Source organism: Mauremys mutica, chromosome 9, assembly GCF_020497125.1.
Source record: "Mauremys mutica isolate MM-2020 ecotype Southern chromosome 9, ASM2049712v1, whole genome shotgun sequence".
Lineage (NCBI taxonomy): Eukaryota > Metazoa > Chordata > Testudines > Geoemydidae > Mauremys > Mauremys mutica.
This window is the reverse complement of record NC_059080.1, coordinates 63124242-63149021: the sequence shown is the minus strand read 5'-3', so window position 1 is coordinate 63149021 and position 24780 is coordinate 63124242. Positions and strand designations below refer to the sequence as shown.

At 38.2% G+C, this 24780-nt stretch overlaps 1 protein-coding gene across 6 annotated transcripts in view; it reads left to right on the top strand.

Annotated features, from left to right (window-relative positions):
- Window positions 1-24780, top strand: part of PIK3CB (phosphatidylinositol-4,5-bisphosphate 3-kinase catalytic subunit beta) — a 218100-nt gene that overhangs the window by 121070 nt on the left and 72250 nt on the right. For 5 of the 6 annotated variants that reach the window (XM_045030486.1, XM_045030487.1, XM_045030488.1 and 2 more), the window contains 5 exons: window positions 5462-5687; window positions 12207-12430; window positions 17486-17665; window positions 18590-18760; window positions 19710-19799. In XM_045030486.1, the coding sequence (XP_044886421.1) occupies window positions 5462-5687; window positions 12207-12430; window positions 17486-17665; window positions 18590-18760; window positions 19710-19799 (891 nt within the window). The remainder of the gene's footprint in view (window positions 1-5461; window positions 5688-12206; window positions 12431-17485; window positions 17666-18589; window positions 18761-19709; window positions 19800-24780) is intronic. The other variant, XM_045030491.1, reaches the window with a different exon arrangement.

Here is a 24780-nt window from a genome sequence, read left to right as displayed (position 1 = left end):
AATACCTTGCCTGATGCATCCCAAGACCGCATTAGCTTTTTTTCACAGCCATATCACATTGGCATCTCATAGTCATCCTGTGATCAACCAATACTCCGAGGTCCTTCTCCTCCTCTGTTACTTCCAACTGATGCCTCCCCAGCTTATAACAATAATTCTTGTTGTTAATCCCTAAATTCATGACCTTGCACTTTTCACTATTACATTTCATCCTAGTACTATTACTCCAGTTTACAAGATCATCCAGATCTTCCTGTATGATATCCCGGTCCTTCTCTGTATTGGCAATACCTCCCAGTTTTGTGTCATCCGTAAACTTTATTAGCACATTCCCAGTTTTTGTGCCAAGGTTAGTAATAGAAAGATTAAGTAAGATTGGTCCCAAAACCGATCCCTGAGGAACTCCACTAGTAACCTCCCTTCAGCCTGACAATTCACCTTTCAGTATGACCCGTTGTAGTCTCCCCTTTAACCAGTTCCTTATCCACCTTTCAATTTTCATATTGATCCCCATCTTTTCCAATTTAGCTAATAATTCCCCATGCGGAACCGTATCAAATGCCTTACTGAAATCGAGGTAAATTAGATCCACTGCATTTCCTTTGTCTAAAAAATCTGTTACCTTCTCAAAGAAGGAGATCAGGTTGGTTTGGCACAATCTACCTTTTGTAAAACCATGTTGTATTTTGTCCCAATTACCATTGACCTCAATGTCCTTGACGACTATTTCCTTTAAAAAATTTTCCAAGACCTTGCAAAAAGATGTCAAACTGACTGGCCTGTAGATGCCCAGATCACTTTTTTCCCCTTTCATAAAATAAGACATTCTGTACATATTAAAATAATTTCATATGCAGTTGTTCTCTTGTATTTTAGAGTAAATGACATCTTCACTAATAATTGAATACTTAAATGAAAAGGGGAATAAATTTTACATAAATGTATGGTTGAAACCCTAGAAGATAAGAAGAGTGCTAATGTGCCAATATTAAAAAAGGACAGGTGGGATGACCCAGGTAACAATGAACTGATTAGCCTGACATTATTCTGAGTGAAATAATGGAAAAATCCATATGTCATTAAGCTGATAAAGAATTAAAGGATAGGAATATAATGTCAACATGGTTTTACGGAAAACAGTTCTCATCAAGCATCTTATTTTGTTCTTTGAGATTACAAATTGGGTTTACAAAATATGATTGTGTAGATATAATATATTTAGACATTTTTATAAAGTGTTTGACTTAGTACCTCACAACATTTTGATTAAAAATTAGCATGAATAATATCAATAGAGCATATGTTAAATAGGTTAAGTGGCTAAGTGACAGATCTCAAAAAGTAGTCATCCGTGGAGGTGTCATCATCGAATGGGGGTGTTCTGAGAGGGGTGCCATAGGGATCTGTATGAGGCCTACTGCTATTAAACAGTTTTATCGATGATCTAGAAGTAAATACTGCAGATAAAATGTGCAGATGACACAAAGATTGGTGAAGTGATAAATAATGATGGGGCCAGGGCAATCATACAGAGTGATCTGGGTTGCTTGGTAATGTGGGCTTATTCAAATAAAATGCATTTTAATACAGCCAAATGCAAAATTATACATTTAGGAAAAAGGAATGCAGGCTATATCTGTAGAATGGGGGAACTGTTCCTTGGAAAGCACTGACTCTGAAAAGAATGAGATCATTTGAGTGTATAAACAAGAGTAGTGAGTTAGCAGTAGGGAGTTCGTTTTACCTCTTTATATGGCACCAGTGAGGCCTATTTGGGAATACCATATTTGCTTCCTATTTTTAAAAGGATGTTGAAAAACTAGAAAAGATGGAGTAAAGAGCCCAAAATGATTTGAGGACTGGAGAAAATGCCAGTGAGATACTTAGAGCTGACAGTCTGGTTAATTAATCAAAATAGATTGAGATGTGATTTGATTAGTGTATAAATACTTTCACGGTGAGAAAATGCAGATAACAAAAGTGTTCTTTAGTTTAGTGGACAAAAGCATCACAAGAACCAATGGCTGAAAGCTGAAGCCAGACAACATAAAATTAGAAATAAAGCACAGATTTTTAACAGTGAGCGTACTTGTGCATTTGAACAAACTACCAAGGGAATTGTTGGGATTCTGTATCTCTTGATGTTTTCTTATCAAGACTGACTGCCTTTCTGGAAGATATGCTTTAATCAAATGCAAGTTATTAAGGTTCAACACAGAGGTGAGATTGGGTGAAATTTTAAAGGCCTGTGATATACAGGTGGTTAGACTAGATGATTTGATGGTCCCTTCTGGCCTTAAAATCTATAGGAAAAACTGGCTCTACTCAACAGAAGCACTTTGAAGTGTTCTTTGTTTAGCCGAAGATTTAAAATACCTATGAGATCACACTATTTGTTCTTTAGTTCTTGTTCCAAAAAAGCTTTAGGAAAGCTAGGGTATAAAACTTTATACACAAGACTTGAACAGTAGCTGAAGAGACAGAACTCCTTTTCTGACAGTGATTTCAGCTTTCCTGTTATGATGCTTATATTGATGCAATTTAGGAAAATGTAAAAATGAAAATTGCTTTTAAAAAAATCTTAAAGGATGTCAGTGAAATATTAACTAGTTTTCTATGTTGAAATGAGTAGGAGCAGTATAACTCAATGTTGGGGGCCTGATTCTGAAGTTATGTGCACTTGTGTAAATTAGCAGTAACTCCAGTGGTATTCAGCTGGAGAAAAAAAAATGGAAGATTAGAATTGGGCTTATCTTCCATGCCGACTCTTATGAATAGCGGGTTACCTGCAAAAGACTATTATGTTGTCCTTCTCTACATTTTTCTTTGAAACCCACTTGTGTCATGGTGCCTACAAATGTAACAGTGGCTAGGCAGCTGGAGTCCTGTGACCATTGCTTATCCTACTGATTCTAATAGTCTCATTGTTACCTTGTGCTCCCCACCAGTTTGTCATATCAATCTACAGTAGAACCTCAGAGATACGAACACCTCAGGAATGGAGCTTGTTCATAACTCTGAAATGTTCGTAATTCCAAACAAAATGTTCTGGTTGTTCTTTCAAAAGTTTACAGCTGAACATTGACTTAATACAGTTTTGAAACGTTACCATTGTGACGGGTTCAGTCACAGAGACCTCCTTGGGACTGTCACCTAGACTCCTTCCTAGTCTGGACCCAATCCTTTCCCCTGGTACAGACCTTGTTAGTTCCAGCAGGTGTCTTAGGTGAAAAGCAGGGGATTTCACATGACTCGGACCCTTCTGTTCTGTTCCACCCCCTTTGATATCTTTGGCACAAGGTGGGGATCTTTTGTCTCTCTGGGTTCCCACCTCTTCTTCTAAATGGAAAAGTACTAGGTTTAAGATGGATTCCAGTATCAGGTGACATGGACACATGTCCTGTGAGACCCCAAGCCTCCATTCTTCCTGAACTGACTCACAGGAAGGCTTGCAAGTAAACAGAGCCATTTACAACCAATTGTCCTAGTTATTCAATGGCAAGATTCCAAGCCACCATTAATGGCCCACACTTTGCATAATTACAATAGGACTTCAGAGTTATACTTCATATTTCTAGTTACAGATACAAGAATGATACATGCATACAAATAGGATGAACACACTCAGTAGATTATAAGCTTTGCAGTGATACCTTACAAGAGACCTTTTGCATAAAGCATATTCCAGTTACATTATGTTCACACTTACAAACATTTTTATAAAGCATATGGAGTGCATCACAACCATGCAAACAAAAAATTCTGCGTTCCCTTTATTTTTTCAGTAGTTTACATTTAACACAGTACTGTACTGTTTGCTTTTTTTTTTTGGTCTCTGCTGCTGCCTGATTGCATACTTGTGGTTCTAAATGAGGTGTTTGGGTGACTGTTCAGTTTGTAACTGGTGTTTGTAACTCAGGTTCTACTGTATTGTGTTAGATGAAACTTAGATTGTAAGTTCCTTTGGGCAGGTATATAATTTATATGTTTGTACCTAGTACAGTGTGGCTCTGGCGTTTAGTGTATCTGTCTCTTGTTTATTATGTAACAACAAAAAATGAAGAAATATGGGCACTGTTGTATCACAGATAATCATGTTTACTAAATATACACAAACATGCAAGGCCTAGCTACATCCATACTGCTGATATGGTTTCTGGTGGCTTCTAAAACACTGAACATATTGGAGGGGTCACAAATTATTTAAAGGGTAGCTACCCTATCCCTATAACACAACAGTATGTCAAACATAAGATGAAAATACTGAAAGTTCATTTTTTGGTTTGATATACTGGTAATTTAAATGTAATAGATACATGGCATGAAAATTGGTCAAAAGACTTAAGTCTGAATTTTTATGGGAAGAAATTGTTGATGGGAAATGTGTTTGCCAAAGTGTAAAGAATTTTTTTTACTCAGCATAGTGATAAAATAAATCCCACAACTTATTGGAATTACTGAAAAAAGCATGAAACCTCTATAGTATCAGTTGTTTAGCCCAACCACTCTATGTACATAGCTGTGATTTTTAGAAATGTGGAAAGAATTAATATTAAATGGAAACAATAGATACAATTATTTATCAGTCTTATTTTTTGAAATTCTCAACATGTCTTCCCTTTGCTCATACTCTGTCCCCTCCCTCTAGTATCTTCCAGATCTTTCACTGTGAATGAGAATAGGAGAAAAAATGATCCGCAAATTTTTTTGGGAAAGGAGATGGTTGTGATGCGGGGAGGCACCAGAGTGATGGAGGAGAGTGACAGCTTGCTGAGCAGCACAAAGGAGCTCTGGTTCTAGGATCTGTCTGTGCTCTGTTATTATTTTAAATTAAAGCCTCGTCTTCGCTACTTTAAAAAAAAAAAAGTGAATTTTACCTCAGGGTAACTTAATGCATGTGAGCTTTCTCCAGGTAAAAATGCAATGAAGATAAGGCATGTTAGTTTTACCACCAGGTAAACTATGATAAGTCAGCATTATACATCCCCATGGGGGCTGACCTCTCCTAGTTTGCCTCACATAAAACTGCTATGCCTTGTCTTCACTATGATTTTATCTGGCTCACATGCCTTAGTTACCCTGAGGTAAAAATATACCTTTTTTAAGCAGTAAAGACAAGGCCTAACAAATACACTGGTATGTAGGTATAAGAATTAAATAAGCTGGCAAACAGTTCAGCCAGTTTTTTCACTGTATGTTGATTTTCCAGTACTATAATTCAGGAGCACATTCTAGTGCTCAATTCTCTCTCTCTCTCTCTCTCTCTCATATTGATATGGCCCTATCAATGTAGTATCTGAGTGTCTCACAATGGTCTGATCCTGAAATCAATGGGACCATGCCATTAGGATAGAGCCCTAACATTGTGAAGAATATCAGCTTTCCAAAGATAAATTTTAAGCGTAACCCTCAACATTGCTTTTGGTACCTTAATAGATGTCTATCTATTTCTTATTTGCAGCTACTATGGAAGCAGGCACACAGCTACCCTCTATTTCATCTCCTTATGGAGATTGACTCTTATATGTTCTCATGTGTGAACCAGACGGCTGTACGTGAGGAACTAGAGGATGAAACGCGAAGGCTGTGTGATGTTAGACCCTTTCTTCCTGTCCTCAAACTAGTGACAAGGAACTGTGACCCAGGGGAAAAATTGGATTCCAAAATAGGTGTCCTTATAGGAAAAGGTAATTTTGAATTTTTTCTCTTTTCTTTTATTTGGAAAAAGGAGGGAGAATTTATTTTGTGTAAGTTAGTTTCACAGAGGCCAAGATATCTCTGCCTCAGCCCTTATCTTCTAGAACTACCCATTCTAAAGCAGATAGAAAATGTAACTTTAGAATTTTTTTAAACACCATTATAACACTTACATTGGAAGTTTCAAAAATTGTAGTGAGGTCATTTTTGTAACCAGAATAAATAGAATTAACAAAAATAAACAATACAGTGTATTTCTGAGCAATTATTGCACATATCTGGTGAAGTCATAATGCACAATAATGAAGTTCAAGTGGCTGGAACCATCTGAAAAGTGCAAGAGACATGAAGTGGATAAAGTGCCTTACTACTAGTTTGAAATGTAATTTAACAAAAATAATAAAAATCCAAGTCACTTCTGATTCGTGATGACAGTGGCATGACATTTACAGCCACTTAGATCAATTTTCCGAAGATATGATCTTTAATGGGTTCTCAGTCTTTGGCCTCCAGCTCCCAGCATGAGATTTAGCAGAACTCCCTAGCTCAAAGAAGTTTGACTTTTGAGACAGAAGAAGCACTCAGCACAGACCTCCCTGCTTGCACGGTTCGTGCTTCTCCACCTGCGGCTACTTCAGCCTTAGCCAGTCCCTGATTGACCACAATCAGGCAAGGAGTTTCCTGCAGAGAACCAAAAAGAACAGAGATGAAAGAGCTGATATGGTAGTGATAATAGTTGTAGCTCCTGCCTAATCACAATCAAAAAGCATATGGCTTGATGTTTATAAGGGTAGTGGTAGTAGTGGCCTTTGCTAGTCAGGGATTAGTAGAACTGGGCTCATTTTGAACTACTGCTGCCTCAGAGGACCAAAAAGCTTTGGGCTAGGGGGAATTCTGCCAGTTTCACACAGGGATCATGAGACCCATAAGTGAGAATCCCATGAGATATTTCCAAAGAAGAATTACAGACAAATATTTTCCTGCTCCCCCATCCTGTAAGTGTAAGTGTGTGTGTGTGAGAGAGAGAGAGGTGGGGATGGTTGTTTTTTATTTTCCTTGTGATACATCTTGCCGGAGAGGAGGCCCCTTGAAACTCACAGTACAGAACTTCTATATCACATTAACATCTGTCTGAAACAGAGATCAAGGGTCTACCTCCAAAGACATTCCTAACACCTGAGTTGATTTTAAACGCCTGTTTAGTTGTCTCCTTCTTTCTCCCTCAAAACCTAACTGGGAAGGCTAGATAAAATTCCTTTTGGAGCCTGTTGGGGCTGGTCCTTAATCAAAGTAAGAATCTCTCTTAGGGGCATTTTAAACTTCAGTCTGTCATACATCAGTACATGACACTATGGCTATTGGAATTCTAAGACCAGTGTTATCAAGTTAATGGTAGAATGCAATGGATAATTAGTGATCAGAAAAAAGTATTCTACGGTGAAGGGTGTTACGATAAGGATCCTAATGTGTGTAAGAAGGTAGTAAATAGGGCTGTCAAGCAATTAAAAACACTAATTGTGATTAATCGCATGATTAAACAATAATAGAATACTATTTATTTAAATATTTTTGGTTGATTTCTACATTTTCAAATATATTGACTTCAATTAAAACATAGAATATAAAGTGTACAGTGCTCACTTTATATTTATTTTTTATTACAAATATTTACACTGTAAAAAACAAAAGAAACAGTATTTTTCAGTTTACCTAATACAAGTACTGTAGTGCAATCTCTTTGTCATGAAAGTTGAACTTACAAATGTAGAATTATGTACAAAAAAAACCTGCATTCAAAAATAAAATAATAATGTAAAACTTTAGATCCGACAAGTCCACTCAGTCCTACTTCAGCCAATTGCTCAGACAAACAAGTTTGGTTATAATTTGCAGGAGATAATGCTGCCTGCTTCTTGTTTACAATGTCACCTGAAAGTGAGAACAGATGTTTGCATGGCACTGTTGTAGCTGGTGTCGCAAGATATTTACATGCCAGATGCGCTAAAGGTTCACATGTCCCTTCATGCTTCAACCACTATTCCAGATGTACAGGGCTGTCCCTAGCGGGGTGCAGGGCCTGGAGCAGAAATGATGGATTCATCTCTTCCGGGACCGACTGCGCCGGCCAATCACACCAGCCTGCGGGGCCCCCCAAAGTGCAGGGCCTGGAGCGGTAGCCCCAATTTGCCCTACCCAAGGGATGGCTCTGCCAGAGAGCATGCATCCATGCTGATGATCGGGTCTGCTTAATAACGATCCAAAGCAGAGTGGACCGACACATGTTCACTTTCATCATCTGAGTCAGATGCCACCAGCAGAAAGTTGATTCAATTTTTTGGTGGTTCGGGTTCTGTAGTTTCTGCATCTGAGTGTTTCTCTTTTAAGACTTCTGAAAGCAAGCTCCGTACCTTGTCCCTCTCAGATTTTGGACAGCACTTCAGATTCTTAAACCTTGGGTTGAGTGCTGTAGCTATTTTTAGAAATCTCAAATTGATACCTTCTTTGCATTATGTCAAATGCTGTAAAAGTGTTCTTAAAATGAACATGTGCTGGGTCATCATCCAAGACTGCTAGAATATGAAATATTTGGCAGATTGTGGGTAAAACAGAACAGGAAACATACAATTCTCCCCAAAGGAGTTCAGTCACAAATTTAATTAACACATTATTTATTTTTTAATGAGCATCATCATCGTGGAAGCATGTCCTCTGGAATAGTGGCCGAAGCATGAAGGGGCATGTGAATGTTTAGCATATCTGGCACGTAAATACTTTGCAGTGCCAGCTACAAATGTGCCATGCAAATGCCTGTTCTCACTTTCAGGCGACATTGTAAATAAGAAGCAGGCAGCAGTATCTCCCGTAAACGTAAACAAACGTGTTTGTCTTAGCGATTGGCTGAACAAGTAGGACTGAGTGAACTTGTAGGCTCTAAAGTTTTACATTGTTTTGGTTTTGAGTGCAGTTACCTAACAAAAACAAATCTACATTTGTAAGTTACACTTTCATGATAAAGAAATTGCACTACGGTACTTGCATGAGTTGAACTGAAAATATTTTTTATCATTTTTTACAGTGCAAATATTTGTAATAAATAAAGGTAGCACTGTACACTTTCTATTCTGTTTTTTCATAGAAATCAATATATTTGAAAATGTAGAAAAACATCCAAAAATATTTTAATAAATTTCAATTAGTATTCTACTGTTTAACTGGTTTCATAGTAGCAGCCGTGTTAGTCTGTATCCGCAAAAAGAACAGGAGTACTTGTGGCACCTTAGAGACTAACAAATGCAGTCTATGCATCCAAAGAAGTGAGCTGTAGCCCACGAAAGCTTATGCTGAAATAAATTTGTTAGTCTCTAAGGTGCCACAAGTACTCCTGTTCTTTTTACTGTTTAACTGTGATTAATTGCCATTTATTTTTTTCAGTTAATTGAGTGAGTTAATTGTGATTAATCGACAGCCCTAGTAGAAACCTATTCTTGTTTTGCGTAGTTGGTGGCTTTTTGCTTCAGCTAGCTTGGTATGATTCATGGTTTCTTAATAGTTGCACTGTAGACATCTTTCAACATACAATGAAAAACTGTTAAGCTATTTTGTAGAGGCTTAACATTGCTCTATGAGTGAATTGCTTTAGGCCTCTTTAGTACAGAATTTTCATCTTTAAATACATAGTCAAATTATTCACTTGCAGATACAAATGAAGACAAATAGGGACTAGTGAGGTCATACATTGCATAGCAAAACAATGGAGAATTGTTAGTCCTTTCATACAGACTGCAAGTTTTGTTTAGGTTTCAGCAGCAAACTGTCTGCTTGTTTGTTCAAACTGACAATGGAGCCACTACTGACATAGCCTGTTTAAACATTCCAAAAATAGTATTCTGAAAGATTATTTGATTAATTATTTCAGTTTTTATGATTCTGCAAGACATTTATGTACAGAGCTAGCCTTGGGCTCCTATTTTGTGCTTTGGAAAAATAATTCATTCCATTATGAACTTTGCCTGGTTTTCAAAAGGTGCTTTAACACAATTTGGAGAATATTTTTCAAAGTGAGAGAAATGTGATGTTCGTATATGCCTTTGCTTCATTAGGTATTGAAGAAGTAAAGCTGAGATCTTTCTGCTTTTGGTTTACATAGGTTTAGCAAAGCTACACCAGTGAATTTGGTTTGTGCAAATTTTTAATCTTTTGGTTTTGACTGGAGTATCAGATTTGTACTAGTTCAAAAATCACCAAGAGAAATGCTAGGGTAAACTTGTCTGTTTGCTACACCATTAGTTCTTGTAAGCCACCAGACCATCTTTCCATCCTCTTCTTCTACCTTCTCCTAATTATTTGTGGGAAAGAGAACTGGTGGCTTGCAAACCCTTTCTCCTTGATGTCTTCAAGCTATGTCTGGCCACACTGCTTTACCTACCATCTGTTGCCTTGCAGGATGGGAGGAAGCAGGGAGGTAAAGCGGTTTAATTTTGCGATCTTTTGGGGTCCGGGAGTAGGAGTGCTCTCTTATTTAGCAGTGATCTGGAGAGGCTTTTGTTCTTGCTGTTGAACTGAGTCCTTACCCCAGACTGCATTAACATTTCTGCTCTCAAAACTGAATTAAAAATTGTATGGAATGCTCCACCCAGAATAGTCAGTTCACTCTTCAGCAGCTCTTCTGGTTCTGAAGGATGAACAGGAATAAAGTGAAGTTAAAACTTACTTACTAAGCAAAATAAGCATAGAATCATAGGACTGGAAGGGACCTCGAGAGGTCATCTAGTCCAATCCCCTGCACTCATGGCAGGACTAAGTATTATCTGGACCAGGGGTGGGCAAACTCAGACCCACGGGATTGCCAGCCCCGTGGTGCCACGGGCCTCCTCCTGCTCCCGGAAGCGGCTGGCACCGTGTCCCTGCTGCCCCTGGAGGAGGGGTGGCAGAGGGCTGTGTGTGCTGCCCTTGCCTGTGGGTACCTCTCAATGTGGCTCCCATTGGCCAGGAATGGGAGGCCAATGCGGAGCCCTCTGTCCCCCTCCCCCAGGGGCAACAGGGATGTGGTGCCAGCCGCTTCTGAGAGTGGCGCGGGGCCAGGGCAGGCAGGCCACCCCGGAGCCGCTTCAGGTAAGCAGTGGGCCAGAGCCTGAACCCCTCCTGCACCCTGCAGCCCAGCTCCCTGACCTGAGCACCCTGCCTGAACCCCAACCCCCTGCCGCATGCCTCCTGCACCCCAACCCCTTCCCCTGAGCCCCCTCGTACACACCGCACCACTCCTCTGCCCCAACCCCTTGCCCTGAGCCCCTTCCTGCACACTATACCCTCTCCCACACCCTGCACTCCCTCCTGCACCCCAGCCCTACATTCATGGCCCTGCATGCAATTCCCCCACCCAGATGTGGCCCTCAGGCCAAAAAGTTTGCCCACCCTGATCTAGACCATTCCTGACAGGTGTTTGTCTGAGCTGCTCTTAAAAATCTCCAATGATGGAGATTCCACAACCTCCCTAGGCAATTTATCTCAGTGCTTAACCACCCTGACAGTTGGGAAGTTTTTCCTAATGTCATATATGGATCTGAACAAAAAATCTTAGTCCAGGAGATTTGCAAAGCAACCAAATTCTCTGCTGTATGTTTAAGTAGTACCATTGCTTGTATTTGGCTTCAAGGGGAGGAATTTCAGTTTAGATTATTCATTTTCTATAGGTTTCTGAGGTAGAAAAAGCCAAGCTTTTCTGTCTTCTAGAATTTTTTGTTCAGAATGTCTCTTTTTAAAATTATTTATCTAAATCCTATTAAAAATGGTAGAGTCCACAAGTAAAATCCAGGGACCATACTCTGGCATGAAACGGAGGAACTCTCCCCTTTTTGGTAGCTAGGCTGGAGAGCAGGGTTTCTTGCCAGGATGTTGCCCCTAGAACAAATTGGGCTCTGGCTAATAGGTGACATTAAAACTTTTCAAGCTGTGACTTTAATAAGTCTCTTCATAATCACGTAAAAATGTTATGAGGAACACAAATGTAGTGTTTTAACTGCTTTATTTTAGAAATGGGGTGTGTTTTTTCTCCCCAATTTTATGCATGACTTTTTGTTCTGGGCATAAAAATTCTATAGAAAAATGCTGTGTGCAAAATATTAAGTATCTTGTAACATCTTACATAGGTTGTGGTAGTGAGTCCATAATTAACATTGCATTGTGGTTTTCTTTTAGAGCAGGACTAAAGTTCTTCTTTGCATTACTGATTTGAATTCCAGGTCTGGTACAAAAACTGTCCTGGAGAGATTAGAATTTTCTGTGCTATTTTGAAAGTAAAAAATGTTTAGGTGGGAAAACTGAGGCTAATGGCATGTTCATTGACCCTTAACTGGTGCTTTTCTTTGTTTTTAGTGATTATCTTGATTTAAAAAAAAAAAGCACATAAGCAGTCTTAACTCGGTTAACAAAGGTTTTGAGGGTGAGTGGGTGAAAATAGCTATACAATATTTATGCAACTAAATATTCCTTGTTTGATTGAATCTTTTTAGGCCTCCATGAGTTTGATGCCTTACAGGACCCTGAAGTGAAAGAATTCCGTAGTAAAATGCGGCGAATCAGTGAAGAGAAACTCCTGTCGCTTGTGGGCCTGTCCTGGGTTGACTGGCTAAAGCACAGCTATCCACCAGAACAAGAACTCTCAGTCCCAGAAAACTTTCAAGATAAACTCTATGGTGGAAATCTTGTAGTGGCCATTCATTTTGATAAGTGCCAGGTAGAGTTACTAGATGCCAGAATAGGAGTCTTTTTACATACATGTACTTTTTGATTTGGGATCACAGTTCATATGTGAACTACACTTCATGTTGGCTTTGGTGTGAGCACCAAACAATCTGCTCTTCACTGTTGAACATCTTTGGACTTAATTTAGTAGCAATCAGGTTGTGAATTACAGTGTATAACTACCCTCGGAAAAGCATAAGGCACTAGATTTCTCTTTGTCTTGTAAATAATAGTGCTCATGCACAAACAAAAAACTTTATTTAAAAAATAGTTAATGTTGAAATTTAAGTGTAATCCAGCTAATAACCCAGAAATTGCACTTCCTGTCCAGAAGGGAAAAAAGCACTAGTTTCAAGCCAGTTTTATTTTAATTCTCTTTGGATTATTGCTTTCACAAGCATGAAGAGTTACTTTTAGGGGTCCAGCACAAAGAGGTCTTATCTCATGCTTCCAACTGTTCTCCCTTTGCTTTTTTTTATAAACTATTTTTATTTAATTAATAAATATTAACAGGTTTACAAATCTTGCCATTTAAATATTAGAAACAAAACAATAATCATTATAACAGTGAGTTATTTAAAGAAACATACAGGAATAATCTGCCTATTTAACACGGTGTTACCTTTTTACAGAATGAGCATAATTACATCACATATATGATGTCATTTCTACTAATTTTATAAAATTGAATAAAATCTCTGATTATACATTTAACAGGGCAGGCATGTTTATCAAATATTAAAAAAACAAAAAACTGGGCAGATGTGCTAATTTTTTGGAGGTGAATGTACTTTGAGTAATGAATACATGGTACCCCATTATCTAAGTATCTATTTGTCCTCTATTTTGCTGGGTACATAATTGGTAGTTAACTTTTTCATAACCACAACCTCCCATATTTTTCTAAACCATACCTCTGCCGTTAGAATATTTTTCCTTTTCCAGTGAGATGCTTTGAGTGTCCAAGCAGCTACCAGAAGATAGGAGATTCATTCTTCTTTTTGCACAACTGTTTCTGCTAGGAAGTCCATGGGGGATTAGTAATAAATTGTCCATCCACTTGTGATATTTGATTACAGATTGCATCCCAATACTCTCTCATGACAGGACATATCTACCATATATGCACAAAGTGTCATTTTAAAAGAAAATCTCTCCAACACTTATCCCCATTCAATCTCTATATATTTTTTTAACATGACTGGCATGAGGAACCACTGAAACAGTACCCTAAAGACATTTTCTTCTACGGTGCTACAGACTGAGGTCACTGGTTCTCTTTTCTAGATCAAATTCTATTCCTCTGTCATAATTTGTCATGGTCCTTTCATATGTGGATTGGGGGCGGGGAGGGGGGGCGGCGCTAGGAAATTTGTCTGCCAACATTGATTATAAATTAGTTTTAAAATTTTGTTTCTTAATCATGGTTGATACTATTACTTGTATTAAAGTTAATTTTCGGTATAAAAGTTTTTTTAGAAAGCTGAGAAACATAATACCTAACTTTGAAAGTAGTCATACCCAGGGAAAGTGGGCAAGTTAAAGCTAGCTTTGAGTTCTAAACAAGTTAGAAAAGTTTCTTTACTGAATAGGTGACCAACTATTTGTATTCCATCTCTCCCAATCTTCAAAGCTCTCTGGTTTGTGATTAGGTTAAGGTCTGGATTTTTGTAAATGGGTGTCATTGGTAAGGGGAAAGCACTTATCCCTAGTTCTATCCCAAACCCATAGAGTAGCCTTTGCTAAAGGATGTGTATAAATTTCTGGAAAGCATAATATTGTATTAATCCATGGTAGTCTAGCAGTGTTTACATTGCCACAATTGTTCTATAACCCAGTGTTTGGCTGAGTTAGAGCTCTCCCAATCCACCACCGCTTTGATTTGTTTTAATAATACTATAGAATATTTGGATTAGCTAGTCTCCATTCTGTTCGAGTAGTTCTGTACAAAGTATCCGCACTCACTTGTAGTCTTTTCTTATTCCATATTAATTCTAACAACATCCTCTGTGTTCCTGCTAGGGTTTTATCTGGGATGATCACTAGAAAGAGTTTGAAACAAGAAAGATAACATTGGCAAAATATTCATTTTGACTGTGACTGTTCTTCCCAGCCAAGAAATTGCATACTTTCTCCAGCACTCCAGATCTTTTTGTTGAAGTAGTGACATTTAAATTGTAGAGCTTTTCATGATTGTCTGAGATTTGAATCCCCAGGCATTTTATAGAATTTGTTTCCCATTTGTACCCAAATGTTCTCTGAAGGAATGACTTCTTAGAGTCTGGCTCCCTTTGTTTTTACAGCACTAGAATGAATCAGGATGGCTGATTTTAAAAGAGAGTTCTCAGAACCATTGAGTACATATGGTGCCAATTCTGACCCAGTTCTTAGCTATTCATACTCTTAAATCAACTGTTCTGATTTTAAACTTGATACTAATGAAATCTCTCTGATTGAAAAGTGATTGATTGGAAACAGTAAAGAAGAACTTTGCTGATCTGGTGAAAAAGAATAAGCCTGACTACATAGTTGAGGCTGGATAATCAGTGACAAAACAACAATAACATTCTTCCACATCCAGCTTAATACGAATTTTCTCTCGTACCTTCCCAACAAACGCCTGGCTCCAGAGGCTCATGTATTTGTCACTTCCAGATTAATTTACTGTAATTCTTTGTATCTGAAGCTGTTACAAAAACACAGTGAAAATTGTAGCTAGTGCAGAATGTGGCTGCCTGCCTTCTCCATGGCTTAGGCTGCTGTGAACACATCAAATCTGTCTTATGGTCCCTCCATTGCTTCCCAGTCCATTTCTGATGCCAGTTGGTTCCAACAGCCATTAATAGTTCTACTTTGGTACATTAGCGCTATATGGATGTTTCTGTTTGTGCTTTGTTAGTTTTATAAAAGCAATAATCAAAAGAGAATTAAAAAAATAAAGAATGAAGAGTGGCATCTCCTTTCAACCAGGGAGAGCAAACTGAGGAATTACAAAAAGGGTTATCCCCAAAATAATTATCTAATAATCCCCAAGATTAGCTGCCTAGAATACATCAACCAACTATGACATTAATCAAATTGGCTCCTTGATCGAGAGAGAAACCACCTCTCTCACACATTTAAATACATGTAAAGATACCCCCCAAATAAGAGTCTGTAATACAGCTTCAGCAATTGTGGGGAGAGATCGCTTCACTCCATGGCTCCCTCACATTAGTTATGGTGAGGGTAAGGGGACAAAAGAGGCCCCTGGGGTCTGGCAACAGCTGTAGGAAGGGAGGCTGATGTGGACCATACCATTTTAAAATTGAGAAAACGTTGAATTGATTTTAACTTAGTTTATTATGGTTATAATTTTCCATTTGAGAGGCTTGGCTTTTTACCAAGAAATCTATATATAAATAAGATGCAAGACAAAATAATGCAAGCTAGACTACAGTACATTTGTAAATTGCTTTTAGAGTGATTACATTTTTCTAGAGTATTTTTTAAATGAAAACTCTGTGTGAGTTGTTACAAATCAACTTGTATATAACATATGTTGAGAAGGGAGAGAGGGAAGGTTTCTATGGAAGAAATATTTCTACTTTTTGAGACTCTTTAATTTCACCGTAACTTGTATCTGTGGTAGTCTCAAAGAAACTAATTTAGGTACAGTAACTACATAACTTTAGCTTTTAGATCAAAAAATAGTTTAGAACAGCATAGGGAATATGCATATAATCTCTGAAATCAATCTAAAATGTTTCACTGAAAAATTCAGGTTCTTCCAATATTCTGTACATAATCTCATCAGGTATCTGCCACTTCCCCCCAAAAAAATCAATTATATTTTTTTGAAATATAATTCTGCTAGCATAGCCTAATTTTTTAACTGCCCGCCTGTTTTTTTTTTTTTTTTCTGTGCAAGATTTTACTTACAGGACAATTTGATAAATATCTCTGTGTTATGTTGCATCTGTTTTGCCCACTTGTTGCATCTTGTATTTAGCCCATAATCCTGAAACTGACTTCATGGGTAGCTTGTGCAGAGGCAGTTGCATGTTTTAGTCCTTGGGTCCCAATCCTGCAAAGACCTATGTACATGCTTAACTTTATTCACTGTGACCAGTTCCATTAAGAACGTGCAGTGTTGGGTCTTAGATTATAATCTCTTTGGGCAGGGTCTGTCACTTGCTATTTGTCTTGACCTGGTTGAACCCACTAGGCACTGCTGCATGACAAATAATGATAATCAATAGTTATATACAGGCAAGTAATTTTATGATTTAAAGCATTCAAACTCGCAAGCTTAAAACCGATAGATATTACAAATATAGACTTTGTTTTATGTTTTTCTTATTTGAGCTTGGCTGCAAGTCAAGGGCTCCCAGAAACACTGTTCTCATATTATTGATCCCTTTGTGGTAAAATTTAAAAATAAAAATCATAAATAGAAAACACTAAAATGTTGATTGTGTATTCAGTTTTGGTAGACTAATATTTCTACTTAAGCTTTCGTGCTCTTAAAAGTTGTCTTGTTGATAGCTAGGATTAGGAGATAACCATCTCATAGCATCTAGGAGGGTTACTGTTTCACTCGCAATAGTTGAATACAGATTAACCATAGTTGCCTTAATGATAATATTAAACATAGATTTTCATAATTTTTTTCATTTTTTGTGGAAAGTGCAAATATGAAACTTAGATACATGCCAAATGAGGTTATCTGTATATCTGAAGTAACCTTTCCTTGAGAGAAATGAAATAACTTAAAATAGTAATAATAAAAACCTATACACAAGCCTTGTATCAGGTTATGAATCCAACTATGACAGATACTTTTGCGACATTTATCAATACAACTAATATCCACTCCACTTGAAATATATTGAGCAAAATTTTCAAAAGCATGAAAGTGATTTAGGCTCCTAATTCACTTAGGTGCTTCTGAAAGCTCTCACTTATATGTGTACAGCATGGTATGAAACTTTATATTTTTCCTTACTTTTAATACATTTCTCTGAAAAGTTGAGTGTTAAATAGTCTTTCTTTTTTATGTTATTAGGATGTATTTAGTTTTCAAGTGTCTCCTAACATAAATCCTATCAAGCTGAATGAATTGGCAATCCGAAAACGTTTGACTATCCATGGAAAGGAAGACGAAGTTGATCCTTCTGACTATGTGTTGCAAATTAGTGGAAGACTGGAATATATTTTTGGTGACCACCCATTAATTCAGTTCCAGGTATTGAAATTTTTTGAATTCTAAATTTAAGACAAAAGTGGGTTTTGCCTGGAAACAAGGAAAATTAATTCACAATTATGCTGGAATAACTTCTGGTTGAGGAATTAATTTTTTTGGAACAGCTGGGTTATTTATTTTAGAAGTGTTGTTGACCACAAAAATAAATTGTTGTTTCAAAGAAAATTTCACAAGGATTATCATGCTGAGAAGTAGAATGTATTTTCCACACAAAGCTGTTTTATCTTGCTTATTAGAGCCAATTTAGCATTCTATCATGATTCAGAAAATAAGGACAACATTAGAATATTAAAAATAAGGCTGACTGCTTTTTTTCCTCTCTCCATAATCACACTAGTTCAGATTGAAGTGTTGTCATGAGCTTAGACATTTTTTTTAGTCAGTTTGTCTCAACTTTAAATTTTAGACATAATGAGCCAAATTTTCAGCTGGTGTTAATCAGTAAAGCTCCACTGACTTTAGTGGAACTATGCAAGTTTACATCAGTTGAGAATCTGGCCCATTATTTTTAATATATATAACTATAAAATCAGTTTTATTTGGATGGTTATTTTGTTTCTCAGGTGACAATACCTCTCAAATTTATAATAATAATTCATACCAAAGGCTCTTTTTCTTCCTGTAAAACAATAGTATATCTGCACTGCTGCTGTCTCATTACATACACTTCAAGTGCATTCTCTGTGACTCTCATGGTAATGAGAGAAGTTTCACATTAGTGCTTAAACTAATATCCTTTTTCTATGAAGTTTCCTTCTAAATGCAATAATTTTCAGGAGTTAATTGCTCCAAATTTGGGTCTGACATAGCTTGTGACATCACATAATATTTAGAAATCACAGAGGTGTTAGGTTTATCAGGAGAGGAAGTATCAGCTTGTAACAAATATTTTCTGTTTGGCTTCAGTATATCCGTAAGTGTGTGATGAACAGGATTCTTCCTCACCTGACACTGGTTGAGTGTTGCAGCATAAAGAAAATGTGTGAACAGGAAATGATTGCCATAGAAGGTGCCATAAACCAAAAATCATCCAATCTTCCTCTTCCTCTGCCACCAAAAAAAACACGAACCGTTACTGTAAGTTGATATGGAGAACATTTACTAACAAAAATAACTTAAGACATGCCACTGATGACTTTTTTCTTTGTGTGTTTTTCCTCTCATACTTCTTTTCCAAGAGTCTCCTATTGTTGCTCAAGATATTACATCAAGAATAAGAGGCCTTGTAGCCTTTACCCTGTCCTTTCCATTTTGATTCTTTTACCCTTTTCCAAATTAATGCCTCTTTTCCACTTCTGCTGTCACTACTTTTTACTACAAGCCAGAAGAGCCGGTGATTACCTGTAACTAACCAGTGGAGAGGTTACATGAGGGAACGATTGAGTCCACAGCTTCAACTGCATGCCTGCTCTTCATCAGCTGCAGTCTTGCGTCTGCTTCTTAATCCAGATTTGCTGCACAGTGCTGCCACTTCAATAAACTCTGAAATATTTTTACTAATTCTTAATACCATGTCTGACAATTGGATTTTTTTTTTAAATGTTATCAGTCTATGTTAATTAAACTGCTGTCCTCAGAATGTGATTGCAATTTATATATGTGTGAATCCTGAGAACAAGGAGAGACTTTGTTCAGTGATACACAGTAGTTAATTACTGCAAAGTTTTGTGTTTTTGTTTTTAAACGGCTTGTATGTATGCGAGATGAATAGGTTTGAAACTTACAGGAGGTAACATTTATTATTCTGATTTGTCAACCATCACAGCAGGCATATTTTAGTCCCAAGATGTGGTTTACATGGGTTCATTCTTCTCCTGCTCCCTCAAGGCATCTGAAATGGTCTTGTGGCTATGATAGCTGAATTTTCATTCATTCATTTTTTTTAAATTTTTATTAATTAGTTTAAATATTTAATCATGCATTTTTAGCTTTATCCATGAATATTGCAAAAATATTTAACACGTAAAATTCTAGATCACTAAATTGCATTTAAAAAAAGACTTCCACATTTCTGTTTTACTTGCAGCAGCTGACTCAGAGTGTGTGGGATATTAGCAACCCTTTCAAGATTATGCTGTTAAAGGGTAATAAGTTGAACACAGAAGAAACTGCCAAAGTAAGTAATGTAGAGCCTAGTATCAGGAGACGTTCTTCTGACTGATCATATTAATTTGCAAAGTGTTTACTGAATGTCAGCTCATAAAAGCTCCAGTTCAGCAAGGGCTTTAAGCAATATGCACATGAATAGTCCCAGTTGCACTACCCACCTGCCTAAAGTAAGATGCATGCTTTAGTGCTGTGTCTAATTTGTCCCTGATTTTCAGCAAAATTTTTTCTAATGTTTGGTGTGATCTTGGCACAAAAGGTATGCATTCAGATCAAGCTATTGTGATATAGACATGTATGCCTTATACATGAGCACAGATTAAATATGAATGCACTTCTGATTCAACACTAGATATATAGTGTTTTATGTAGCTCTGATTAAACTGTATCTTGTATAAAAGCTAAGGGTCTAGATCACATGCTGCTGTGTAATCTATCCTGTTTTTAATATTCTAAACATGCTGAACATAGCAAAAATTGCGACAGCACTTCCGGTAAAACTGTAGATGGCTACATCACAGACCACAAGTTGTTAACACATGGGAATTTATTGCACAGTCCCACACAATTACATAAAGACCTTACAAACTCTTTGCCTCTGAAATAGAACAGCATGAATTTTCCTAATTTGTTTGGATGACAATTAAATAAAGAATAATCATACTGAGGCCTGGTCTACACTATAGAGTTAGGTTAATGTAAGCTGCCTTAAGTATCTGAGCACCTTACTTGTACAATGAATATCAATAGTAAATTCCCTTGTCAACATTATGCAGTCTCTGGCTCTTCTTCCATTTTAGGTTTAAATAGAGATTTATTTATATTTTTAGAGCCAAATATAAGAGGAAATTTTCTATCCAAAGCAAGATAGTTTCTGTTAAAAACTAATTCACAACTACTGACTGTCCAACTTCTCAAACTTATTTTAGTTTCATTCATGTACTTAGATACACACCATAGTGCCTCATAAAGTATCATAGACCTCATAATTGGCTGAAAACTTCAGAAAACCGCTTTCTACATTTTAATTATGGAGCTTTAAGCAAAATCAACTTCTCATCTCTTCATTCTTAAAATGAGTCATTAGTAAATCTCAAAAGATTTGATGATATGGTGCTAATAAAATCCTCAAAGCTTCTATGCTTATCTGAACCTTTGGGGCTTGGACTGGGAACCTTCAGAGGTAAGGATCTATTTTGAAATTTCTGGCATTTCTTCATTTTGGCATGAACACAAATACTATGACAACAGCTTCTAAGTTGCCTTGAAATAGGTCCATATTCCTGGTTCTTTGCTTCTAATGAATGACTGAAATATACTCTTATCTTGAAATTTTGATCTTTTGTTACAACGGAATGCTCCCTGAACTTTCTGATAACTTCAGTGATCCTAGGTCATTTCTTATCACACATGGAGGAGGAGGAGCTTGCTAGTGTTGCTGTTCCAGTAGCTCAGCTGTTGCTGATTCATGCATGTATGCACAGTGTTTTATTACATTGCTTTTTCATGGCCTAGTTTACTGCAAAGTTTAGATTAAATTATTCTGAACATGCTAAAAATACATTTAACTCATGGCGAGCAGGCTGAACAGAAGTCTAGATTTTAAAAATAGAAAAAAGTCTGACTTCTGTAATTTTGGATTATTTGTTTTTTCACAACTTTGATATAACAAATTGTGACAGACTCTTCCACAAATACAGAATTGGGGTACAATTCTATATCTTCAGTTTAAATGCTAGAAAATAAGGAAGACACAGGTATAGTTTCTATTGACCAAATGTCAATATCTTCTTCCTCTTATAGGCTCTAACCTCTGTTTGGTTTTTCCACAGTTTCAAAATTTCAATTTTGTCTTTGAAGTTCCAGTTCTTTAATTAGATTAGGCCAGATTTGCACTGAGATTTTGACACTAGTTTCACGATCCCACTCTATTCTATAGATTCTTATACAACTCCTATCACTGTAGAATCTGAATGCTTTCCAGTAGTGCACTATCATCTGTCATATGTGGTTTGTTCTCTTTCTCCCTAGAGTAGGGGTGGGCAAACTACACCCAGTGGGCCGGATCCGACCCCTCAGGGCTTTGGATCCGGCCTGCGGGATTGCCACCTCCATGGCACCGCAGGCCCCGTGCCGCTCCAGGAAGTGATGGGCACCATGTCCCTGCGGCCCCTGGAGGAGGGGTTGCAGAGGGCTCTGCGCACTGCTCTTGCCTGTGGGTATCTCCCCCGAAGCTCCCATTGGCCGGGAACGGGGAACCATGGCCAGTGGGAGCTTCGGGGGAGGTACCCATAGGCAAGAGCAGCACGTGGAGCCCTCTGCCCCCCCCCAGGGACCTCAGGGACATGGTGCCGGCTGCTTCCGGGAGCAGTGCAGGGCCATCCCGGAGCTGTTCCAGGTAAGTGACACCGGGCTGGAGCCCAAACCCATCCTGTACCCCGCCTCTCCTGCGCCCTGAGCTCCCTGCCACACCTCACACCCCTCCTGTACCCCAACCTACTGCCCTGAGCCTCCTGCTGCACCCCACACCTCTCTCGCACTCTGCCCCCCTCCCCTGAGCCCCCTTATACACCCCTCACCTCTCCTCTCCCCCAACCCCTTTCTCTGAGCCCCTTCCTGCACACCATACCACCTCTGACACTCTGCACTCCCTCCTGTACCTCAACCCCCTACTCCAGCCCTGCATGCAATTTCCTTACCCAGATGTGGCCCTCGGGCCAAAAAGTTTGCCCACCCCTGCCCTAGAAGGAAAATTGTGTGTGCTGTTCAGGGTTTTGGTTTTGGTAAGGTTTTGTTTGAGGTTTTATTTTCCTGTGTCTTGAGAGAAAGTGAGATTAAGGCTTGCAATTGGAACGGAAGGTGATGTGGGTTGTAAAGGTCCTTAATTCATGTGGGAGTTCATTCCACAGTCTCCAACCAGCCCCTGAGAAAGCAGTCTCCTGCACAGATGAACTGTGCCTTTATAGTACAAAGTTCCATAGTGGCTGAGGAGCTGAGTTGTTCACCATGGTTCTCATCTCAGAGCTTTAGGCGATCTTTTAGGTACACAAGCCCAAACTATTGAGCACCTGGAAGATAAAGCCGGAACTCTACTCAACAATGAGAGAGCCCCATGACTTGAGGTCCGTAAGCCCAAGTCAGCTGGCCCAGGCCAGATACAGGTTTTTCTTTGCTGTGTAGACATACCCCGAGAGAGGAACAGGGACTTAATCATGAGCCTCTACCACAACAATAATAGTCTGTAGAGCAGACTCATTTTATCTCTCTCTTTAAGAGGTCTCAGTGCCACTAGATGGGACAGAACACCACACCCAGAAGGTGTGTGAGTTACATACTTCCCATAGCTGAGGAAGCGCAGCCCGAGCTTCAGAGACTTCCCAGTTGAAATCCCGGATGAGCCCCCACTTGTAACGCCGACAGACCCCGGTTGTTGGTGGGGGACCTCTGGAGCTTAGTGCATGAGGCTCTTCAGCATGAACTAAAAGCCAACTGTCTGTTAGCAAAGGCTGTAGAGCAGACTCACTATTTCTCTCTTTAAGTAGTCTCGGTGCCACTAGATGGGACAAAACACCACACCCAGAAGGTGTGTGGGTTACACCATCTCAATACAATTCCTCTAGCCTCTGCCATGTGTCTGAGTTGGGACAATAGAGTTCTGTGGCTGACCATATTGAATGTTTACCTGGTATTTGTTTTCCTGATTAGAAGTAAAGAATTACCAGAAATCTCACCAGGCAGCTCTAAGATTTCCTTTTCAGTGCTGTAGATCTAAGTAGGTGAAATAAAGAAAGAACCAGCCTGAACTCTGAGGCCTGGTCTACCCTTAAAATTTAGGTTGACATAACCCCAGTGAAGGCGCAGGTATGTTGATAGAAGAACATTTCTGTCGACCTAGCTACCAGCACTGAGGGAGGTGATGTTCCTATAGCAACAGAAAACCCTGTTCTGTTGGTTTAGGCTGCATCTATGCTACTGGGTTATGCCAGCATAGCTATGGTGCCCTAAATATGCCACTGTAGTCCCTGTAGACATGGTCTTACCCAAAAGTCTAAAGAAAATGTTTATAGGTTCAAGAAAATTAGATTAACTTTAGTTTGATTTAAAAATTGTATTTCTGTTTACATGCAATTGCTGCAGAGGAAGTGGCATAATACTGTGGGAGAGGCTGTTATCCTGGTATTTCTTTCTGGACCGGAAATAAGGAATTGTCAGAAATCTCACCAGGGAGCCTTTAAGATTTCCTTCACAGTTTTACAGACCTGAATAATTTGGATAAGCATCTGAACTTTTTGACGTTCACCCAAGTCATCACTACCCTTACCATGCATTTAATTCTGTCCAGAACTGAATTGTAAATCAACATATATATTTTTGCTTTTTTCTAATGGGTTTTCAGGGCAACAGTTTCAATAGGAATATATAAGATTTTTAGAATAAAAAGGGGGAAAACACCCCACCATGAGTTTACTTTTTTTGTATCCAGATTTTGTAGTTGTTTTGCTTTAGCATGTGGGCTTTGTATAGAACAAAAGGCTTACCTTGAATTCAAGTAGAAAATAGAAAACAAGGGTAGTATTTTGGACCTGACGCCTTTCCAGGAAATATTTTAAAGGGAAGAAGTGAAGTCAATCCTCTTACTCATTATAGGCTCAGAAAAGAAGCAATTATAAAATACAGTCAGCACTTTTCTTCCCATAGCTAAATACATATAACTTTATCACTACACATTCAGTTTAATACTTATTCTGCCAACATGAGCTATGTGTGAGCACCAACAGTAATAGACACCAAAAGTGAAGTAATTTTTTTCAAGATTTGATTTAGTTTCCTGTACAGTGTATGCTTTTAGGTTAATAAATACTCTGTTTTTAATAGACCTGGCCAGGATATGGAAATCACTTCCTGCAAAAAAAAAAAATCTGGGTTTTTTAAATAAAAATGTAATTCTAAATCAGGACAAAACATCAAAATGCAAAATTTCTCATGGGTAT